Genomic DNA, 19,196 nt, shown 5'->3' with positions numbered 1-19,196 from the left:
GATATTGCGGGACAGGAGCCACTGATCGTGATGTAGTTGCATGTATCCAGCCGGCAGTGAGGCCAATGAAAGCTTGTTTGCCGGATGACTCCTCTTTTTGTCCCGTCCGAAATGCGTGAAGCTTAACACCCCGCACTCGCTCCTGGGTTGAATACGCAAGGAAGAGTAGGTTCAAACGAGCCACGGAGAGATACATCGTAGACTCACACCCCTTCAACTAACTCAATCACCATATATAATTGATGAAGGGACCTACAGTTAAAGATTAAAGCAATACTAGGCCAAACTGTGTCAAAGCCTTGTTCTCTTTAATAAGGGGTTCAGCTTCGTCGCACGACCTACCAAGATCACTTCGCATCTGAATATCACGGACCGAAATGAAAAGCCTACCGCCAAATATTGTGCTCACCGAGGCCAGCGCGGCTGATCTACCAGCTATTGCTGAAACCGCACGAGTGGCCTTCCTCAGTGATACACACACCCAACTCAAAGACCTCGTTAACGGTGGCAGCTGGTTCACCTCCTCTGACGCCCAACAATGGCTGCAGAGCCTACTTGACAACCCGCAAATCGACATCATTGTGGCCAGGAACCAGGAGATTCCACCTGACCGATCCCCAACAGAGGTCTACCCCGCGCCCATTGCCGGATTCAGCATTTGGGGGAAGCGCAACTACGACGATACCACGAACAGCGCGCCCGCCGCGCCGCCGGGGCCCCGGCCCCCTGCACCAATGCACCCTTCGCTTCCAGTGCACCGGCCTCTGACCGTGCGGGACCTCGAGTTCATCACGAACCAGTCTATGGCCGACTGGCAGGGTTACTTCTGCCCTCCCAGCGTTAGGTGCAGGTTCGTCGTGAGCTGCTCCGTCAGGCCCGAATACCAAGGGCGAGGCATTGGTGGTGCGCTACTTCGATGGGGCATAGACAAGTGCGACGACGAGGGCGTCTACTGTTGGGTGCAGAGCAGCATGGGTGCCTTGCGGGCGTATGAGGCCGTCGGGTTTACGGAGGTTGGTCGGCTCGAGTTGAATCTGGATGATTTCTCCGAGGGACACTCGAGACACGACGGCAAAGGCTGGGGGATATATGTTTGGCCATATATGCGCAGAGAGCCCACGATTCTACGAAGCGGTGACGGGGATGCCTGAGAAGCTGCTGGATTCCTGAAGTCTTGTGGAGCCGGCCGGACATTGTATCCATGGGGAAATATACGTCTATACCATGGATATGTTGAACGAAGCCCAGTCGTCTTGTTTATAAAGCAGCCCTATCAGGACACTACCTAGGATCTTTTAGTGTTGGAAGCGGAAGTCCAGTCTCTTGTTGCCCTCATCCTTAGTTGTGGCCAGGTACTCCAGCTGCTGCTCCTCCGACATCGCGTTCCACTTCTTGTCCCTGGACTTGTTGCGCCACACGTAATAGACCTTCACCAAGAGATAGATGCCGATGTTGCCAAATAGAACGCCTAGCAAGTTCTTGTTTCCACGCTTATACTTTGGGGCGTCATCTGGAGACCCAGACTCGTCAGGGATCCGAGACAACAACCAGGATTTTGCTTATATCTGGGTTTGGCTCACCAGCACGATACATGTTTGAGGCTATGATTCCGCCTGCCTGCACAAACATATTGTAACAGGCTGCTGAGACTGTGCGAAGCCGTACACCGTTTGAGTTGCGTGAGTTCCAAGCAACCTGAATAGGATGGGCTTTGTTTGAAGACAGGCCTTAGTATGTTTCTGGAGGGCTCATGACAATTGCGCAGACGTACCATTTGGGAAACTCAGGAGAAGCGTCACCACAGTCCAGAGAACCCACCGATTGACGCCAGAGTAGTCGAACACATTAAGATAGATCAAGAAAGGGAGAACCCAGATCTGACCAAGCAGGGCCGTAAGGGTCAATTCCTTGATCGCCTCGGCCAAGTATACCAGTCCAAGCATAGTAATCACTATTGATATATACATTAGTCTCCCGTCCCCTTCGCAGATGGGTACACATATGGAGTCCTTACTGTGCATCACGGTGTATGGAATCGTCAGAAGATTTGTTTGAAAGGTATCGAACCCCAGGTCGCGCAATGAGAGCGTTAGATATTGTTGGACTGGTGTCATCGGGATCTGGAACATCAATCCAAGGATGTACAATGGCCAGAGGTCGAAGTCCTTGAGGCTCTGCCACAGAAGCTTCGGCGTGATTGGTTCGCGGTTGTGCATGCTGCTTTTGTTTGGGTCCTCTCGTAGAACCCTGTTGACAATGATCTTTTGTTCTCTGTTGGAGTGGATTTAGCACTTTGACTCTGGCATCTGAATCACAGCCCTGAGAACGTACCTTTCACTGAACCATCCGTTCTTACCCCTAAACCGGCTAGCTGTCTGGCAAGGTCCAGGAGGCATGAGAACGGACGCCACCAGACCGATGACAAGAGTAAGTAGTCCCTGCCCGCTAATTTCAATATTCATCCGTCTTCGAAGGTTTTTGTCAACCACAAACCTCGAGCAGAAATAGCCAACGCCACCCGGCGTAGCCGCCAACGCCCCTCATGTGCAGAAGGCCATAGGCAAGAATCGCGGAAAGAATATCGGCTATGCTCATAGCGGTCCAGAAGTAGCCGAGCCGGACAGTCAGCTCGTGGTGTTTGTAGAAGTATGAAAGGTAAAGGATGATCTACCGCACGGCTGCTTGTTAGTACAACCCATTGAAACATGCTCGCCCTTTCACCTTCAGATCAAGAACACAACTTACATCAGGTATGAAACCACCCTGAAGAATGGCCAAGAGCGCTCTGCAGACGAGGAAGGACTTTTTCCCGGATAGCCAAAATTGAGCCGCAGCCACAACACTCCACAGAACCATTTGCAGGGGAATCCATCGATCTGGGCCCATCCATTTGGACACTAGTTGAGAGGGCAGTTCGGCGCAGAGGAAGGCTAGTTTGAAGACAGTGTTTCCGAGGTTATAATCTGATACGGCATAGTGTCAGCGCAATCTCAAGTCTTTCCCCTGAGACGTTCAGCATTACCATCTCGGGTCAAGCGGGTGTCATGCAGGAAATTATCTGACAACGCTTGACCAAGATTCGCACGATCCAATTCCAGCGCCATGAACATGATGCATGTAAAGACCATGATTTTGATGTCGATCTTCCGGACGACTCTCGCCTCCTCTTTCCATGTCCATCGTTCTTTAGGATCGAATCGGTGATAATTTTCCCTGAAATAGGTTCGATTAGAAACGCTCTTTCTCATGAGATGGGTCAAACTCGGTGTAGTCATATAATTACCAGTCCTTGCGAGGGTGATACTGTTCGGCCGTTGCCGGATCATCGAACACGCTCGGCTACAGGTCGCAAAGGCAAAAGAACTGTGAGCACTCCATGATCTGCGATTGAACTTGATGCATGTGGTTAGATCGTACCTGAGTGGCAATCGCATCTAGGTCTATGCCCTTTCTTCTTTGCCAAAAGAATCTCCGCTTCACTTCCGGAGCACCCAGAGTCGGAGTTGTCACGGTCAGACTTGAGGTTGACGAGGACCCTTTGTCATATGGTTTCTTGGAAATGATGACGGTAGCCATGATTCTTTCGGTGACTCAGTAATTCCAGGTTCTCGGTGCTATACTGAGTAGAAGGCAGCATCTACGAAAGGATATGTAGTCGTGTTTCTGTCTGTACGATCTTTCGATTTGTTGCGGGACACTGAGACCTTTTGTACTCGACATGGATATGCAAAGCTCACAGTGACCAACATGCCGGGCAGCAGGACAAGAAAAAGTCGCCAAGACAGAGCGTGGAGCTGAGGAACCACTCTGAAGCAAACAGTCCTTCTTCTCAAGTGTTCCGACAATGGGGGGAGCTATGATCCAGACCGTCCCCGGGGCTGTATTGATAGAGGGGACCTAGGCTTGAAAAGGAAGTAAAATGTTGACGACAGCAAGCCCGTTGTAGCACCATCCAACACAGATTGCCATAATGTGCTGCGAGGGGCGGACAACACCAGCAACGAATAGATTGCGTCTTTGGCGATCTGTCAACCGCCAAGGCGACCCTGCCATTGGAACACCACCGCCATGTGGACATGTCATACCCAACACATGCAGCAAATGGGTCCGAGGCCTATGACGTGATGAGGAGATAATATCTCGCTCCCATAATATGACCTCCAGAATCCCTGGAGAGGAGTGGGATATCAAGAAGGTGTGATTGCCGGTCCTTGGCATCGCATGCTAGGAGTGCGATACGTCCGGCATGTAGAAAAGACCGAGGAGCGGAGGAGATAACGGCCCTGAGCCAAATCCTCTACATGAAGTTTCTATAACTTCTTCTTCTTGTACGTGCTATGATATGCAAAAACGATACTACAGCATCCAGGCAAAGTGTAACCGTTGGTACATTCGAGATGAAAGGCTGGCACATGGCCACTGCGTAGTCTAACTACAGTGGAGAAGCACTCAGAAATCGAGTGGTCCACACGACGGCCGGGTTGGTCTTGAACGGCCGGAACCACTTAGTGGACTTGAGATGCGACTGAATTCCGGGGAAATCATCCAATCACGCCTGTTGTATTAGTCGCAAGCGATATGAAGATAGACCTAAGCGTCGTGTTCCATTCAAACCCGGCATTCTCACTGGATGCAACTGTTCAATAACAGGGGTTGCATCACGTCAGTTCGAGGTTTTGATTTTGAAGCTGGCCGGGAGCGCTATGCAGTGGGATTGCGTGACTGGTTCGTGACTTCGGCCGAAGGTGACGCGATCCACCTCCACCTCCGTCCCCCACCCGGGGCCGAGGCGGCACGATAAGGGAATGCGCCCTCATTCGGCGTAGCAAATCGTTACAGTCAAATGATGAGTTTCTCCGGAGAGTGCTGCTGTCTCGCGGAATTGGCTTGTCTCTGCTTTAGAGTCTATGCTAGTTCGTCTCTGGAGCTAATGAGGATTCGCAACCACATTCCTTGACAATGACACCCACTCATACAGATATTGTGCGATATAAGCGTGGATTTCATCCTTCTTCATAGCTGATTCATAACGCAAACACATTACACGACTCAAGCCCCTCCCCCACAGCTAACATGAGTACCTCTGAACGCTATCTCATTTCTATCCAGACAGTCCCAATTAGCAATGCTTTGAGGGATTGCGGGTGCTTTGGTATGACGGTCATATCCTGGGTCGAGTGAAGTCCTGAACTCCGCGTCAAGCGCACCGAGGCATCCAACCCCCATGCTTTGGTTGACAGACGCAGGAGAATGCAGGTATGGCGAGATATTGTAACATCATGATGCTCACCCTCCATCGGGGAGTTCTAAGCAACAGTCAAGAGTCTAGAATCGGGGAGATAGCTCCCACCCATGAAGATGCTCATCTTATATAGATCCTTAAATATCAACCTCACAGTATCTTGGCTGGATCATCATCACCAGTGCATTCATTCTCGGATGTCTACAAGCATCTTTAGTAAAGAGGAAGAAAATCAGGAATAGTCGTCACTCCAAGACTACTCAAGCCTTTCCCACCAGTCACAACATGTCGCCCTCCGCCCTGGACGAAACGCCTATCAGCATCAACTCGAAGCCGAACAAGACAACGCCACTGCAGTTGTCCGGGTCCCTTGACTCGTACGAGTCTTTCGATGTGACCCCCATCATCGGCAGAGAATTCCCTACCGCCAACCTGGTCGACTGGCTCAACGCCCCCAATGCGGACGAACTCATTCGCGATCTGGCCATCACGAGTACGTCCCTCTCTGTCCTCTGCTTCCTCATGTGTCCGCCTACGGCGCCCGCACACAAGCAAAGCCCTTTCGCCATTGAAATTCTTCTTCACCTGCCCTAACCACCTACAAAGTACCTCAAAAGCTGACAAGTCTTGCCCTTCCCTTACAGTCTCCCAGCGTGGGGTAGTCTTCTTCCGCGCCCAGGAAAACCTCACCAATGACCTGCAGAAGCAGCTTATCCTGCGCCTCGGCGAGCTCTCCGGCCGACCCGAGACTTCTGGCCTGCACATCCACCCCATCCTCAACTCGGAGCGCGAGCTCGGCGGCGAGGACCCGGAGATCAGCACCATCAGCTCCGTGCAGCACAAGAAGTTCTACCGCAAGAACTCGTCCGACGAGATCAGCCCCAAGAAGCAGTCCAGCGCCCAGTGGCACAGCGACATCGCGTTCGAGCCCGTGCCCGCCGACTACACCTCGCTGCGCCTGACGCAGCTGCCCAGGACCGGTGGCGGTAAGTGACCTCTCTCTGCATCCCCTGCCTACAAGTGTGCATACACTGACAATGACTCCCTCCCCATAAGACACGCTCTGGGCCTCGGGCTACGACATCTACGACCGCATCAGCGAGCCGTACCAAAGGTTCCTGGAGGGCCTGGCGGTGACCTTTGAGCAGCCCTACTTCAAGCAGGTTGCCGACCAGTCCGGCTTCAAGCTGTACGACAAGCCGCGCGGGGCGCCCGAGAACGTCGGCCCCGAGCTTAAGGCCGTGCACCCCGTCGTGCGGACCAACCCCGTTACGGGCTGGAAGAGCATCTTCCCCGTCGGCGGCCACGTGTCACACATCAACGGCGTGACGCCCGAGGAGAGCAAGAAGCTGCTCGACTGGTTCCTCGAGCTGGTCTACAAGAACCACGAGCTGCAGGTGCGGTTCAAGTGGCAGAACCCCAACGACATCGGTAAGTCTGTTGGGCCTTTGAGTTCGTCGCAGCTGGTGTCGAGAATACTGACCTTTTTTGTAGCTATCTGGGACAACAGAAGCGTGTTCCATTCCGCCACCTTTGACTACGACGAGCAAGGAGAGCGCTTTGGTAACCGGGCAGTCGGGTTGGGAGAGAAGCCTTATTTCGACCCGAACAGTACCTCGAGGCGGGCTGCCCTCGGGTTGGACTCATGGGGTCTACACAAGCCTACCAGCGCGATCAAGGAGTAACCGCACGAGACTTCAGGTCAAACAGCATTGCTCAAGGAAATGCATGCCAATTGGTCGACACATGTGGAAATCCGCACTCTCAGAGTTGATCATTTGTACAAGCAAGACTGGCACCCATGACATACCCTCATATAATCATTTCATAGTCCCTCAATATCATAATAACAAGATTGATGCTGTCAACGCAGACACCAGCAACGAGATCAACCACCCCTTGCCAATCCTGTCAGCTCCTGAGCCATGAATGCCAAGGAGCTCGGCCTGTCTGCTAAACGTAATATTCTGTGGCACGGACGAGTTGTAGCAGTTGCCATTCTGCAGGTCGATGTTGGTCAAGTCGTCCGGCGTGCGGAAGAACATGAACAACTTCTGGTCGAGGCCCTTGAACCCGCTCGTGTCGTACGGGAAGAGGTCGTCCGGATCTGTGGCGCTCGTGTTCCGCAGCAGGATGCACTGCACCTGGCCAGGGAAGTCCTTGACGAGGCCCGGGTAGTCGCGCATGATGTCCGAGTTGGAGGTGTCCCCGACCAGCACGATCTTGCGCTGCGGGAAGGTCTGGAAGAACTTTTCGAGGAGGAACTTGCGGATCGACAGCGTGGCGCTGACGTCGCTAAAGTTGAGCGGCCGCGTGTCGAAGGAGCCGCCGGGGTAGGTCTTATAGATAAAGTCCATGTAGTTGCGCGTGACCTGCTCCGGCGTCGTGGTCAGGTAGTGGAAGTGCATCGTGGGGTACTGTCTCGCCCATTTGGCGTAGATGTCTGGCATGTTCATCCACGGGGTGAACGGCTTGGCAAACGAGTTCAGCAGGCCGTCTTTCGGCTTGTAAATCTTGGTGACTCGCAAAATATCGTCAATGTCTGAAATGATGGACAATCCCGTCGGCGGGACGAGGTACGCCGTGGCGTTGCCGGTATTGGTTCCATTGGCATACACATTCAGCCGTTGCACGCTGGTGTTTGTGTCACCTCTCATAAGACCATTCAGCTGAATCGGCACAAATACGTCAAAGTCACCTTGGTCGGTAGTGAGATAGGGCAGGTTGACACTCTGTTCGCCGCCACTCGCTGTTGTGGCACCGCCTCCGCCCTTTTCACCATCGGACCCAGCTGAGGGAGCCGGCTCCAGGTGCATTGTAACATTCTGGTCCTCTTGTTGTACCACAAATATCGACGCGGTCATGTTACGGGCATTCGCCTGTTCGTCAGGTGGGAGCTGGTCGATGTTAACGTCGACTAGAAACTTGTTGGCTAAGTCGTCGATGGTCTTCTGGTCGGTCGGGGGCTGCTTGTACACGTTTCCGTGGAATCGCACGTTCCATGAACCTCTGCTCCAGTTGCCGTAGGGAGGAAGGTTGAGCACCTGGGTTGGGAGTGCAGCTAGCTGCTTATCATCGACGCCAAGCGAGCTTTGGACTTTATCCTTGGTAGGAAAGTCTTGAAAGAAATTCGGTACACCTTTCCCGTTGGTTAGCTGCTGAACTGTACGCTCGATTGAGCAGTGTTTGGTTCTTTGATGGTCTTACCCGACGCAACATATGACGGCACGGCCGACCCAAGCTTGGAGAAAACCGAGTCTACATCCGACTTAAGGTCATCCAGGACGCCCCTCTGCTCAATGAGAGTCCGTGTAGGAAGGTCCAAAGTCGGAGCCGGCGTGATCATGGGATGTCGTTGCTCGACAGGCATTGGCGATGCCTGAGTAAGATGGGCCACCACGACCATGCCCGCTAGCACTGTAAGGGCCGCCATGCTGCCAAAGAAAAGGCCAGTGTGACTTTGAGCGGGTTTGAAGGCATAAACGGTGGCCGTGGACAGCGCGACGGGAGGCCGGGACGTCTGTAAATATGCGAAGACAATTCTTCGATCAGTCGCATGTGCAGATCGACACTACGTCATTCCAGACAGGGGTGCCAACTTTCTTGGCGGGAAGTGTCCCTGAAAGTGCGACCTTATCACATTTAGTGCCAGTTTAAGAGGCTTAGATGGATGACCTGAAACGCTCTGTAGGAAGGTCTAGAACCCTGAGATAGAGGCCAATAATCTCGCGCTTATTGAGAAACAGCATTAGCCCGCAAAGTGCCCAGTGCAGCATTACAATACCCTGTGAAGACCAGTGTCTCCCCTGTCCGTACTCAGAGTCTAACCGTAATCAATCAAGCGGCAAATCCAGAGCAGGTTTGGCTCACCTAAACAGATCTTCCCTCTCAGTCGCGATCATTGGGAAACAGGCCCAGCCTTTTCCGCGTCTATTCAACAAGCCCGAGCCCTCCAGATGTCCTCACTCCCTCTCCAGTCACCCGAGGAATCGTCTCTCGTGGAAGCTGGGTTCCCATATGTCCATGATCCGCGTCGACACGATGTTTCCTGAAAAGCTTGTCATCCTGCTTCAGAACTAGTCACCTCGTCTTCTTCTGTGGCAGTTGAAGTGAGCATCGAAGCTTCATAGTCCCGGGCGATTCCCTTTGGCAGACGCGTTAGCAACTCTGCATTAACGGGGCCACGCTCGCGAAGAGTGGCAAGGCCAACCCCACCGGATTCTTGCGGTTGTGATCTTGAACGGACAACGAGGGCATCGACGAAACTTGTCGCTTTCCCTGGCCTTGTACGCTCGGACTCTCAGTCCTGGAAGGGAGAGCTGGTCTGTTAGAGCCGTTCCTCGTGACAAGGTCTTGGGAATTTCCGCCCTTGCAAGAGGACGTGGCCGCTTAGGAAGAGCGCAGGGCATCTATGGGTGTCCCTTGTGTATCATATAGAGTAGTGTGAAGACAAGTATCCCCTTTCGATGATCTGCTCCTTTGAGCCCCAATAGAAGGATCAATATGGGAAGGAAGGGTTGTTCAGAGGAACATACCGAGTCGAAAACAAAATTAAAATTTTTCAAGCAATCTTCCATCTTCCTAATAGTGACTTGCTGAGAGAGTGCTACGTCCTATATTTGACACCGCCCTGCCTAGATCGTGGTCCTGACGCCCCGCCATTTCCTATCATCCCAGCCACCCTTGAATTTGCTCTTTCCTTGTCGCCTGATATTGTGCATGGCTCATTCATTCCCTTAGAGCAGGGTAAATCCCATCGTTTCATATCCTCAAGGCTTGTATTTAGGGGGCGAATCTTCGGGGATATCAATCACGAAATCGACAGGCTCGCATCGTGGTGTTGAAGTCTGCTCCCGTCGATTCGATGATACTGCTCCACATGTGCATTCTGGACGTCCCTGTCCTTCCCTCCTTGGATATTCGTGACCTGACGAGGCAGTGAGGGCCGGTAAAGAGCGAGACTGCAGAGGAGCTCTCTGACAGATCAGATAGAAGACGACGGTAATATAGATTGGCCATAAGATGGTGGTTGCGGTAAAGAATATTTTCCAGAGGTGACGAGACAGCCATGTATCCCGGCGAACGTGCCTTGAGATCAGACCGAAGGGCGAGTCATTGAACTTCTTGCCGTAGCATTTATCAGCTAGACACGTCAGGAAGCCACCTATTATAAAGGCCCCAAATCCAGCCAGTATGCAAACGAACCAAATTCGTGCCGTCGGTGCCATAGGGGAAAGGTTCGTGATACTGCAGTTGGTCGTTGGCGTGGGTATTGGTAACAGCAGAGCTCTATTCGTGTGATATAATGTCGGCAAGGACGATTTAGAATCAAAGAATCTCGCCGTCGCAGTTGATAGATCTGGCCTACAGTGCTCTGAGACAAATCTCTCTCAAATGCAGAGATCTTGCGCCCAGCACGCGTGGGTTTTGCACTTATCAAGGCTCTCGCCTCGGTTATGTCATAAGAAACAAAGTCCGGGGTTGAAAATTCGAGCCTACCATGGCTGTAAACGCTCCGTCTACACCACCGGTACCAGCACACATATGTATGTTGAACAGCCACTGAATATCACTTCCCTCAAAAGTCGTGTTTAACCAAACATGAACTGAACGACTGCTTCTGTAAAGTCTATCTATCTTCTGCTGCTCTGACCGCGAATCAAACGAAGGATATAGGTTACTGCATAACAAAATGGAGTGGCCGCGCTCATAACCTGTAAACACTCCCACTACACCATATGTACCGGTACCAGCACTGTATGTAATGTAGAGGTATCTAGGATGTAGTCGCTGGATAACAATAATTCTTAGTCCGTTTCCTGCCTCCCAACCATGGATTCATAATTTCGGTTTAGATAGCTCCTGAATGAGCTAATTCTTAGTTGCTCCGAACGACCAGAGCAGTAGCCATCACCCACTAGAGCACACCGAGAAACCCCCGAAGCGACGCTCGACTGCTGTTGCGCTCAAAACATGGAAGATTTCTGTACAGTTACACAGATAGAGTGGTACCATAGCTGATGAACCAATTCAGTCACCTCCCTCTTTGAAGGGACTTAACAATGTGATTGAGTATCTTCCACGAACGAGACGACGTGAATATTGTCTCAACGAAGTCACCCCGAAATCCTACAGCGAGCAGCGAATCGGGACAAAGGAGTCTTGCAAACAGAAGATTCCCGTTTTGTAGGGTAATGGGAGGCAAATCAAGGTTAGTGGCACACTTGCTCTGGGACTCGGAAGGGTTATCCCACTACCTAGGATACGATGGATAGTCAAGCACTTCTACTAGCAGCCCGTCAACTATTCTAACCATCGCTTTGCAGGTTGGCGATATGCATTGATCTCGCGTTGATTTTAGATAATTTGCACATGGTACTATTCGTGTGATTCAATCATGATCATCACAACCCGCTCTCTGTGAAGCCCCTCCAAACGATTGGACGTTGCCCCTCTTGAGGCTGACAATAAAATTCCTTCAGCAACTCAATGAGTGCCCTGACCCACAAGTTTACCGTCTTCAAACTTCTCTCTTGGTAACTATGGACAGTCAATAAAAGATTACATCGCGATGCCTCGATGTGAGTTCTGCCGCGCTTTCTTCCTGACTCAGGAGCAAGTGCAAGTAGAGTTTCAGCCAAATTTGGCGGTGCTCAAGCAGAATGCAGAACATGGCTGCGACTTTTGCCTTCTCTGCTGGACAGGTTTCCAAAGAACATGGTCAGCGTCTACCATTGACTCTATCCTCAACGGCATGGCACCAGAACACGTCCAGAATTTCGACCCAACACTCTGGTTGGACCTCACGTTTCAAGGGGCCTGGCCAGTCAACTTCCAGCCGGAAATACGCGTGTCATGTGGGTTTGAGGCGGGCCGGCTCAGCAGCATAGGGTTGGAGACGATTGACCTCGACATCTTCGCGTTAGTACAGATGTCACTTCTCCATGAGAACAAGCTAATGAACCAATCAGAAAAGAAGGGACCCCGACAAGGTCACTTGTTCCGGGGCGAATGTTCACCGTGGACCATGAACCCAACGGCTACCTACCGTGGATCAAACGGTTTCTTCACGGGTGCATGAGTTCGCACCCGGACTGCACAGTGGAGGGACGAGTCGACATGCCGATAAGGCTGATTGACGTGGGCAATCCACAGAATGGGACTTGTCCGCGGCTTGTGATCACCACCTCTGATATGCAGGAGAAATATCTTGCTTTGTCCTACTGTTGGGGTCCTGCAACGGATACCTTTACGCTCAACTCGCAGACCTTTCAAGGAATGATTAGCGGCATCGATGAGTCTCGCCTGGTAGCGGCACATCGTGACACGTTGCACCTGGCCCGTCTACTAGACATCCAGTACGTGTGGATCGACGCATTGTGCATCATACAAGGGGACAGCAAAGATTGGGAGCACGAGTCGAAGCGCATGGGCAGCGTGTATGGCAATGCTGCCCTGACAATCGTCGCAGGCAGGTCAGCCGACGCGCGTGATTCTTTTCTGGCCAATAACTACAAGCGCGCGGTTCCCGCATGCGAACTACCGTTGCACGAAGCGCATCTCGGAAGCGTGTCAGTTGACCTGCGGAGATCGCGAGACTTTGGCGCTTCGGAGACACGAGGCTGGTGCCTACAGGAGAAGTACCTCAGCCGTCGCCTCGTCATCTTTGGCAAGGAACAGATCTACTTGTCGTGCTACCAGCGCCACTACGCCGAAGGGGGCTACGATTGGTTCGACCCCGGCAGGGATGCCCTTCATGACCCTGCCTCGCTTCATACTTCCTTTCAGACAGTCCTCCGTGCGGCTACTGGGGATCTCGAGTCGAGAAGGGCAGTGCTCTTCCGGCACTGGGATGCGATACTGGGAGACTTCTCGAGGCGCCAACTCTCGAATCCGCACGACATCTTCGCTGGTATTGCCTCCATGGCAGCCACGTTCTCACAAGCTGTCGATTCTCGATACCTTGCTGGGGTGTGGGAGTGCGATCTTGTCCGCAGTCTACTCTGGATGCCAGGCTACCTCTGGGTCGGTCGACGGTTCCCGCCGCTTACGAGGCCGCAGCCGACAAGATTCGCACCATCTCCTGTCGTCAGGGCCCCCACGTGGTCTTGGGCAGCGGTACAGGGGGCTGTCTACAACACTCCTCGAGATTCTTTTCAAAATCAGATCGCCAGGGCCAAGAAGACAAGCAAGCAGCCTATCAAAGTAAGGCCGAGACTCCAAGACCTTGATCGGTGGTCGGCAGACACCTCTTGCGGTGTGAGCACTTTGCACATGCCAAATTGCGAGCTGCAACTTCTAGGACGAGTCGTCCAAGGTATTGTCCTGCCCGACTCGCCCACACTGGAGTTCGTGAAAGCACTCCGGAAACGACGTCAGATCCATCCCGTCATGTCGCGGCATGTACGATTGATGATAACGAAGGGGTCAGATAGAAAGGCTGTTGAGTCGGATCCAACACTCGTTGCTGCCTTGGGGGCATTTGATATCCCAGAGGAGAGCACTGAGGAAGTGTTGTGTTTGCAATTAGCCACAGAGGCACTGGGCCTCATGCTCCGTCGGGGAGGAGATGGCAAGTTTCAACGCCTAGGCTTGTTCCAGCTGTACAAGTCGGACTGGTTCGATGACGTTGACGAGACAGATATAAGCCTCGTGTGAGACGATGGAAGGTTGTTCTTTCACTTGAGCTGAAGTAGTCGTTGAGCGCTTGAACAAAGTGAAGATACTTTGCAATTACCCTGCGGAGCCTTCTTGCAAGTCAGTCTGTCCAGTCAGGAGTGACGCTATTATAGCCTCTCGGGACGATGCCACCGAAACAGCCCATCCGCTGCTTGGCAAAGGGCAATCCAAGCCACCATTGATAAAACATCAGTCAGCAGCCTTCTGGACAAAACTAGCGTGGACATATGGGGCTCTGGCAAACGAATCTGGCCTAGAGCCGGTTGTTCATCTGGTGATCTCAGGACAAACGCCGAGCCCTTCCGGCACCCCGCACATCCCCGCACGCCCACAATCGTCCCATTCCACGGGGTCGTGCTACCCGGGTTGTGTTTCCATGCGGGGATATCGGCCTCCTGAAGAACGTCCGAGAGCTAAGGCCCAAAGTGCTTCGTCTGAGGGGTTTGTCAAGTCTTGGAGGTTTGCCTTCAGGGAGACTCGTACTTTAAATGACCCCGGGCCCGGTTCCCCTGCTCTGCAACAGACTGCATCCTGCCTATTCGTGACGTAGATTCTTCTCCAAAAGTTGAAGACTTCTCGCCGTACCTATCGAATATTTCCCAGGACTTGTCACAATGGTAGAACGGCCGTTCAAGAAGGTAAGGAAGCCAATCCCTGCCATCCGTGGGCTCGCAACCCCCCTCGCCGCTGCACAGAGTACCTAACATCATGCCCCCCCTCGGCGGCAAAACAGGTCATAGTCGTGGGCGCCGGCCCGTCCGGCCTGCTCCTCGCGCTCCTGCTCTCCAAGCACGGCATCCCCGTGCACCTGCTCGAGGCGTCGGACCGGCTCGACGACCAGCCGCGGGCGGCGCACTACGGCCCGCCGGCGATGCCCGACCTCTACCGGGCGGGGATCCTGGAGGAGGTGCGCCGGCGCGGCATGACGCTGAGCACCATGTGCTGGCGCAGCCCGACGGACCACAGCCGCATCGCGGGGTTCAACGCGGGGGTGCTCCGGGACATTGACGGGCAGGACCTGCGGACGACGTGCCTCGTGCTGCAGGACCTGGACCAGCTGATGCTCGACGAGTTCCTGACCAAGTACGGCGGCGAGGTGAGCTGGCGGCACAAGGTGCTCGACGTCGGGCAGGACGGCGGCAAGGCGTGGTGCGAGGTGGAGACGCCCGAGGGGAAGAAGAGGGTCGAGGCCGACTACGTGGTCGGGTGCGACGGGGCCAACAGCCAGGTGCGGAAGAGCCTGTTTGGGGACGACTACCCCGGCTGGACGTGGGATCATCAGATTGTCGCGACCAACGTGAGTGTGCCTAGATGATATGTGATATGTGTGCATGTCTTTTGCACAAAGTATGAGTGAGACTGACAGTTCCTCTGCTCTCGGCAGACGTACTACCCCTTCGCGGAGAAGTTTGGCTGGGAGGACGCCAACTTTATCATACACCCGGAGAACTTTTACGTACGTCTCTACTCGGACAGAGTGCTCTACTCTACATGTACTGGTACTGTACTGACACTACAGCCCCCAAACAGATGGCGGCGCGCATCACCAAGGACGGCCTGTACCGCATCACGTACGGCGAGACGCCCGGGCTGACCAAGGAGCAGCTGCGCGAGCGGCTCCCCGGCAAGTTCAGGGAGATCCTGCCGGGCCACCCGGAGCCGGGAGACTACAAGGTGGTCAACTTTGCGCCGTACAAGATGCACCAACGGTGCGCGTCCAAGTTCCGGGTCGGGCGGGTGATGCTGTGCGCCGACGCGGCGCACCTGTGCAACCCGTGGGGCGGCATGGGCATCACGGGCGGCTTCGTCGACGTGGGCGGGCTGTACGACTGCCTGGCGGGAATCTACGACGGGCGCGCCGACGAGTCGATCCTGGACCTGTACAGCGAGAAGCGGATCGACAAGTACAAGACGGTCATCGACCCGGTCTCGACCGAGAACTTCCGCCGCGTGCACGACAGCGACCCGGCCACGCGGCTCGGGCGCGACGAGTGGCTGCAGATGTGCAAGAGGGCGGAGACGGACGAGGACTTTGAGCGGGAGATGCTGCTGGGCGCGATGGCGGTGCGGTACGACTTTACGCAGCACTACAAGGACGCGGGCGACAAGAAGTGAAGTGAGAGTTGTCGATGGGATGGGCGGAGAGTGTTTGTTGTTCGTCGATACATGCTAACTAGGTAGTTAGTTGTTGAATATCATCATGAACAGACCTGCCGCCGTCCGTGTAAGCCACACACACACATCAGTGTTACCCATGTGAGCAATGACTGCATCCGCGGGGTCCGCGTGGTGTGCAACGGAAAGCTGGCCAACTATTTGGTCGTGCATAATTGCGCTCTTCCAAGGGCACAGAGAGATCCATGGATCCCATGGATACTACCTAATAAGAGGCCAGAGATCAAATGCTTGTTTCTCCCAAGTTGCCCCTTTGCAGGTTGCAGGCGTCGGGGGCCGCGGGCGCGTTGTGCCTCGGTCCAGCCCCCAGCGCCATGCGTGCTAGAAGCCAGAAGGGTGGGAGCTAAAGCACAGGCTAGCCCCAGAGCGACTGGCCGCCGTCTCCGCTGTCAGAAAGCGGGCAAACGATCCATTCGTGCACTAATTAGTTACGGAGCAGTCGCTGACACTGGCTCTCCATTCCTCTCCATTTGCTCTGCTGCTTTGAGAACCTCAGAAAACTGCTGCCAACACAAACACACGCGCTCAGTCCTTTTCCTTTCTGTCCCTTTTCTTCTTCTTCCCAAGTCATTCGTTGCTGAGACTTCAGGGTCCCTGGGAGGCATCTTCTTTTTCCCTGTCCTGCTTGCTTTCCACCGTCACTCGTTTTCTGGTCCCCCCCATTCCCATCTGTTGTTTGGCGGCGATCACATGCAGGATGCGACAAAAGATCTTGACGGACCCGACCTCGAATATCTGAACCATGGCGCAAGAATTGGACCCCATACAGACCGGCGCGAGCACCGCCGGACTGACCGGCACCTTGAACGGTGCCGAGCAGGACGTGCTCAAGTTTGGCGGGCAGCAATTGACGATCGGGAAGGACTCTCTGGTCATTGTTGGTGCGTAGCATCTCCAAGCCGTCGCCGAGGTTGCTCTCCCGCGTCTGCGCGGGCCAAGGCACTCACACCAAGAAGCTTGCTCCTAACGGCTCCCACAAACAGACAATGCAGCACAGAAGAAGAAGAACAGAACGTGTGGTTTTGGCTCAGGTATGTCCTCGAATCTCCCTCCCCGGTCTCGCCACCACCACGAAAGGATCAATGCTGACGCACCCCCTTTCCGCAGCCTCCGACCCCGGATCCCGGTCCATCCCCCTCTACAACATCCTCTGGGCCTCCCTCTCCGACGACAGCCGCACTCTGACCATCGACTTCGCCGAGCCCGCCTCCAAGACCCGCCTGCGCCCGGCGACCCTCACCTACACCCTGCCGGAAGCGCCGGAGCCGGAGCCGGAACAGCAGCTGTCCACCGCCGAGACGCGCGCCGCGTGGGTAGAAGCCCTCCTCGACAGGTCGTACGGCCCCGCCGCCCGCCGCAAGCGCGCCTACGTCCTCGTCAACCCGCACGCCGGCCCCGGGGGCGCCGACAAGAAGTACGAGCAGCAGGCGCGCCCCATCTTCGAGGCCGCGCGCATGCACCTCGACACCGTGACCACGACGCACTCGGGCGCCGCCGTCGAGCTCTGCCGCGACATGGACGTCGACGCCTACGACGTCGTCGTCGCCTGCTCCGGCGACGGCCTGCCGCACGAGTGCTTCAACGGCCTCGGCCAGCGGGCCGACGCCCGCCGCGCGCTGGCCAAGATCGCCGTGTGCCACGTGCCCTGCGGCTCCGGCAACGCCATGGCCTGCAACCTGTACGGCACGCACAAGCCCTCCCTCGCGGCGCTGGCCATCGTCAAGGGCGCCCCGACCCCCATGGACCTCGTCAGCATCACGCAGGCCGGCCGGCCGCGGCTGCTGAGCTTCCTCTCGCAGGCGCTGGGCATCGTGGCCGAGGCCGACCTCGCCACCGAGCACCTGCGCTGGATGGGCGGCGCCCGCTTCACCTGGGGCTTCCTCGAGCGCTTCCTGGCCAAGAAGGTCTACCCCTGCGACCTGGCCGTCAAGGTCGAGATCGAGCACAAGGACGGCGTGCGGCAGCACTACTCGGCCCGCCAGCGCGGCGACAGCTCGACCTCGGCCCTGGGCGCCGCGGGCAAGTCCTCGTCCGTGCTGGCGGGGGACACGACCTCCGAGGACGCGACGTCCTCCGCCGCCGCGGCGCCGGGGGCCAGCGAGGAGGGCCTGCCGCCGCTGCGGTACGGGACCGTCGAGGACAAGCTGCCTGAGGGGTGGGAGATGGTTCCCCACGATAAGATGGGCAACTTTTACTGCGGAAACGTGAGTCTATTCCATCCCTTCCCAACCTCTCGCGGAGATGACCCAAGCTGCTCACACACGGGCAATGTCACAGATGGCCTACATGGCCCCGGACGCCAACTTCTTCTCGGCGGCCTGCATCAACGACGGGCTCATGGACCTCGTCACCATCGACGGCGACCTGCCGCCCCTCAAGTCGCTGCAGCTGCTGCTCTCGGTCGAGGACGGCCGCTTCTTCGACAACCCGCTCGTGCAGTACCGCAAGATCACGGGCTTCCGCATCGTGCCGCGCGACCAGGCCGACGGCTACATCAGCATCGACGGCGAGCGCGTGCCCTTTGCGCCCTTCCAGGCCGAGGTCCACCAGGGGCTCGGCACCGTGCTGTCCAAGCGCGGCGAGTACGAGGCGCCCGGCCCCCGGAACTGGGACAGGGTCTCGGCGACGGACCGGTTCATGGCTTGAGGCGAGTATGCGTGTGTGTGTGAGAGAGAAGACGAAGAAGATGATGGGGAAAGGATGAGAATTAGGATTGACAGTGCTGGGAGTGAGTGGTAGCAGTTATGTGTGGCGGGATGAGAAGACAGCGGCGTGGACGGAAAGATACCCCCCATAGACCGGGACGAAGCCAGAAGTGCGAGTAGAGGTGAGGCGGACGATTGGACAATGGCTTCACTGTGTCGTTCCTTTTGAGCGGTGCTGCGATCATTTTCGCTGCAACTTCCGGTCCTTCAGAAACTCGCGCAATGTATAAACAAGTCGAGCATTCATTTTATGCACATGATACCATAAGTCAGAGGTAGTCTGTTTACATACATAGCAATCCTGTATCAAAAGACAAAAAAGGCACATGAATTGGGTATGATTCTGTCAAAGTTTCCCCATCTACCCCAAGAACGCCGGTGAACGCCACTCTGCA

General features: G+C 55.0%; 6 protein-coding genes across 6 annotated transcripts; 4 read left to right on the top strand and 2 right to left on the bottom strand.

The window, feature by feature from the left end:
- Window positions 1–377: 377 nt before the first annotated feature.
- On the top strand, window positions 378–1,151 carry E0L32_007747 (uncharacterized protein; the record flags this gene model as incomplete). Its single annotated transcript, XM_031142525.1, has 1 exon — window positions 378–1,151. One exon carries the CDS (start codon window positions 378–380, stop codon window positions 1,149–1,151), a length of 774 nt encoding a protein of 257 aa, XP_030993247.1.
- A 144-nt stretch (window positions 1,152–1,295) lies between these two features.
- E0L32_007746 (uncharacterized protein) lies at window positions 1,296–3,576 on the bottom strand (the record flags this gene model as incomplete). The annotated part of the gene is made up of 9 exons (XM_031142524.1): window positions 1,296–1,510; window positions 1,772–1,951; window positions 2,015–2,271; window positions 2,332–2,438; window positions 2,494–2,667; window positions 2,746–2,963; window positions 3,023–3,213; window positions 3,284–3,339; window positions 3,418–3,576. 9 exons carry the CDS (start codon window positions 3,574–3,576, stop codon window positions 1,296–1,298), a joined length of 1,557 nt encoding a protein of 518 aa, XP_030993246.1.
- Window positions 3,577–5,527: 1,951 nt separating this feature from the next.
- Window positions 5,528–6,927, top strand: E0L32_007745 (uncharacterized protein; the record flags this gene model as incomplete). The annotated part of the gene is made up of 4 exons (XM_031142523.1): window positions 5,528–5,735; window positions 5,887–6,228; window positions 6,299–6,673; window positions 6,737–6,927. The coding sequence occupies 4 exons, from the start codon at window positions 5,528–5,530 to the stop codon at window positions 6,925–6,927; spliced, it is 1,116 nt and encodes a 371-aa protein (XP_030993245.1).
- A 156-nt stretch (window positions 6,928–7,083) lies between these two features.
- Window positions 7,084–8,675, bottom strand: E0L32_007744 (uncharacterized protein; the record flags this gene model as incomplete). Its single annotated transcript, XM_031142522.1, has 2 exons — window positions 7,084–8,405; window positions 8,450–8,675. The coding sequence occupies 2 exons, from the start codon at window positions 8,673–8,675 to the stop codon at window positions 7,084–7,086; spliced, it is 1,548 nt and encodes a 515-aa protein (XP_030993244.1).
- Window positions 8,676–11,813: 3,138 nt separating this feature from the next.
- Window positions 11,814–16,036, top strand: E0L32_007743 (uncharacterized protein; the record flags this gene model as incomplete). The annotated part of the gene is made up of 5 exons (XM_031142521.1): window positions 11,814–12,163; window positions 12,214–13,896; window positions 14,543–15,218; window positions 15,288–15,377; window positions 15,452–16,036. The coding sequence occupies 5 exons, from the start codon at window positions 11,814–11,816 to the stop codon at window positions 16,034–16,036; spliced, it is 3,384 nt and encodes a 1,127-aa protein (XP_030993243.1).
- An 802-nt stretch (window positions 16,037–16,838) lies between these two features.
- Window positions 16,839–18,742, top strand: E0L32_007742 (uncharacterized protein; the record flags this gene model as incomplete). The annotated part of the gene is made up of 4 exons (XM_031142519.1): window positions 16,839–16,977; window positions 17,080–17,127; window positions 17,204–18,300; window positions 18,374–18,742. The coding sequence occupies 4 exons, from the start codon at window positions 16,839–16,841 to the stop codon at window positions 18,740–18,742; spliced, it is 1,653 nt and encodes a 550-aa protein (XP_030993242.1).
- Window positions 18,743–19,196: the final 454 nt, after the last annotated feature.

This window comes from Thyridium curvatum, assembly GCF_004353045.1.
Source record: "Thyridium curvatum strain D216 chromosome Unknown NODE_48_length_316412_cov_78.264379, whole genome shotgun sequence".
NCBI lineage: Eukaryota > Fungi > Ascomycota > Sordariomycetes > Thyridiales > Thyridiaceae > Thyridium > Thyridium curvatum.
This window is presented reverse-complemented; position numbering and strand designations above follow the sequence as displayed.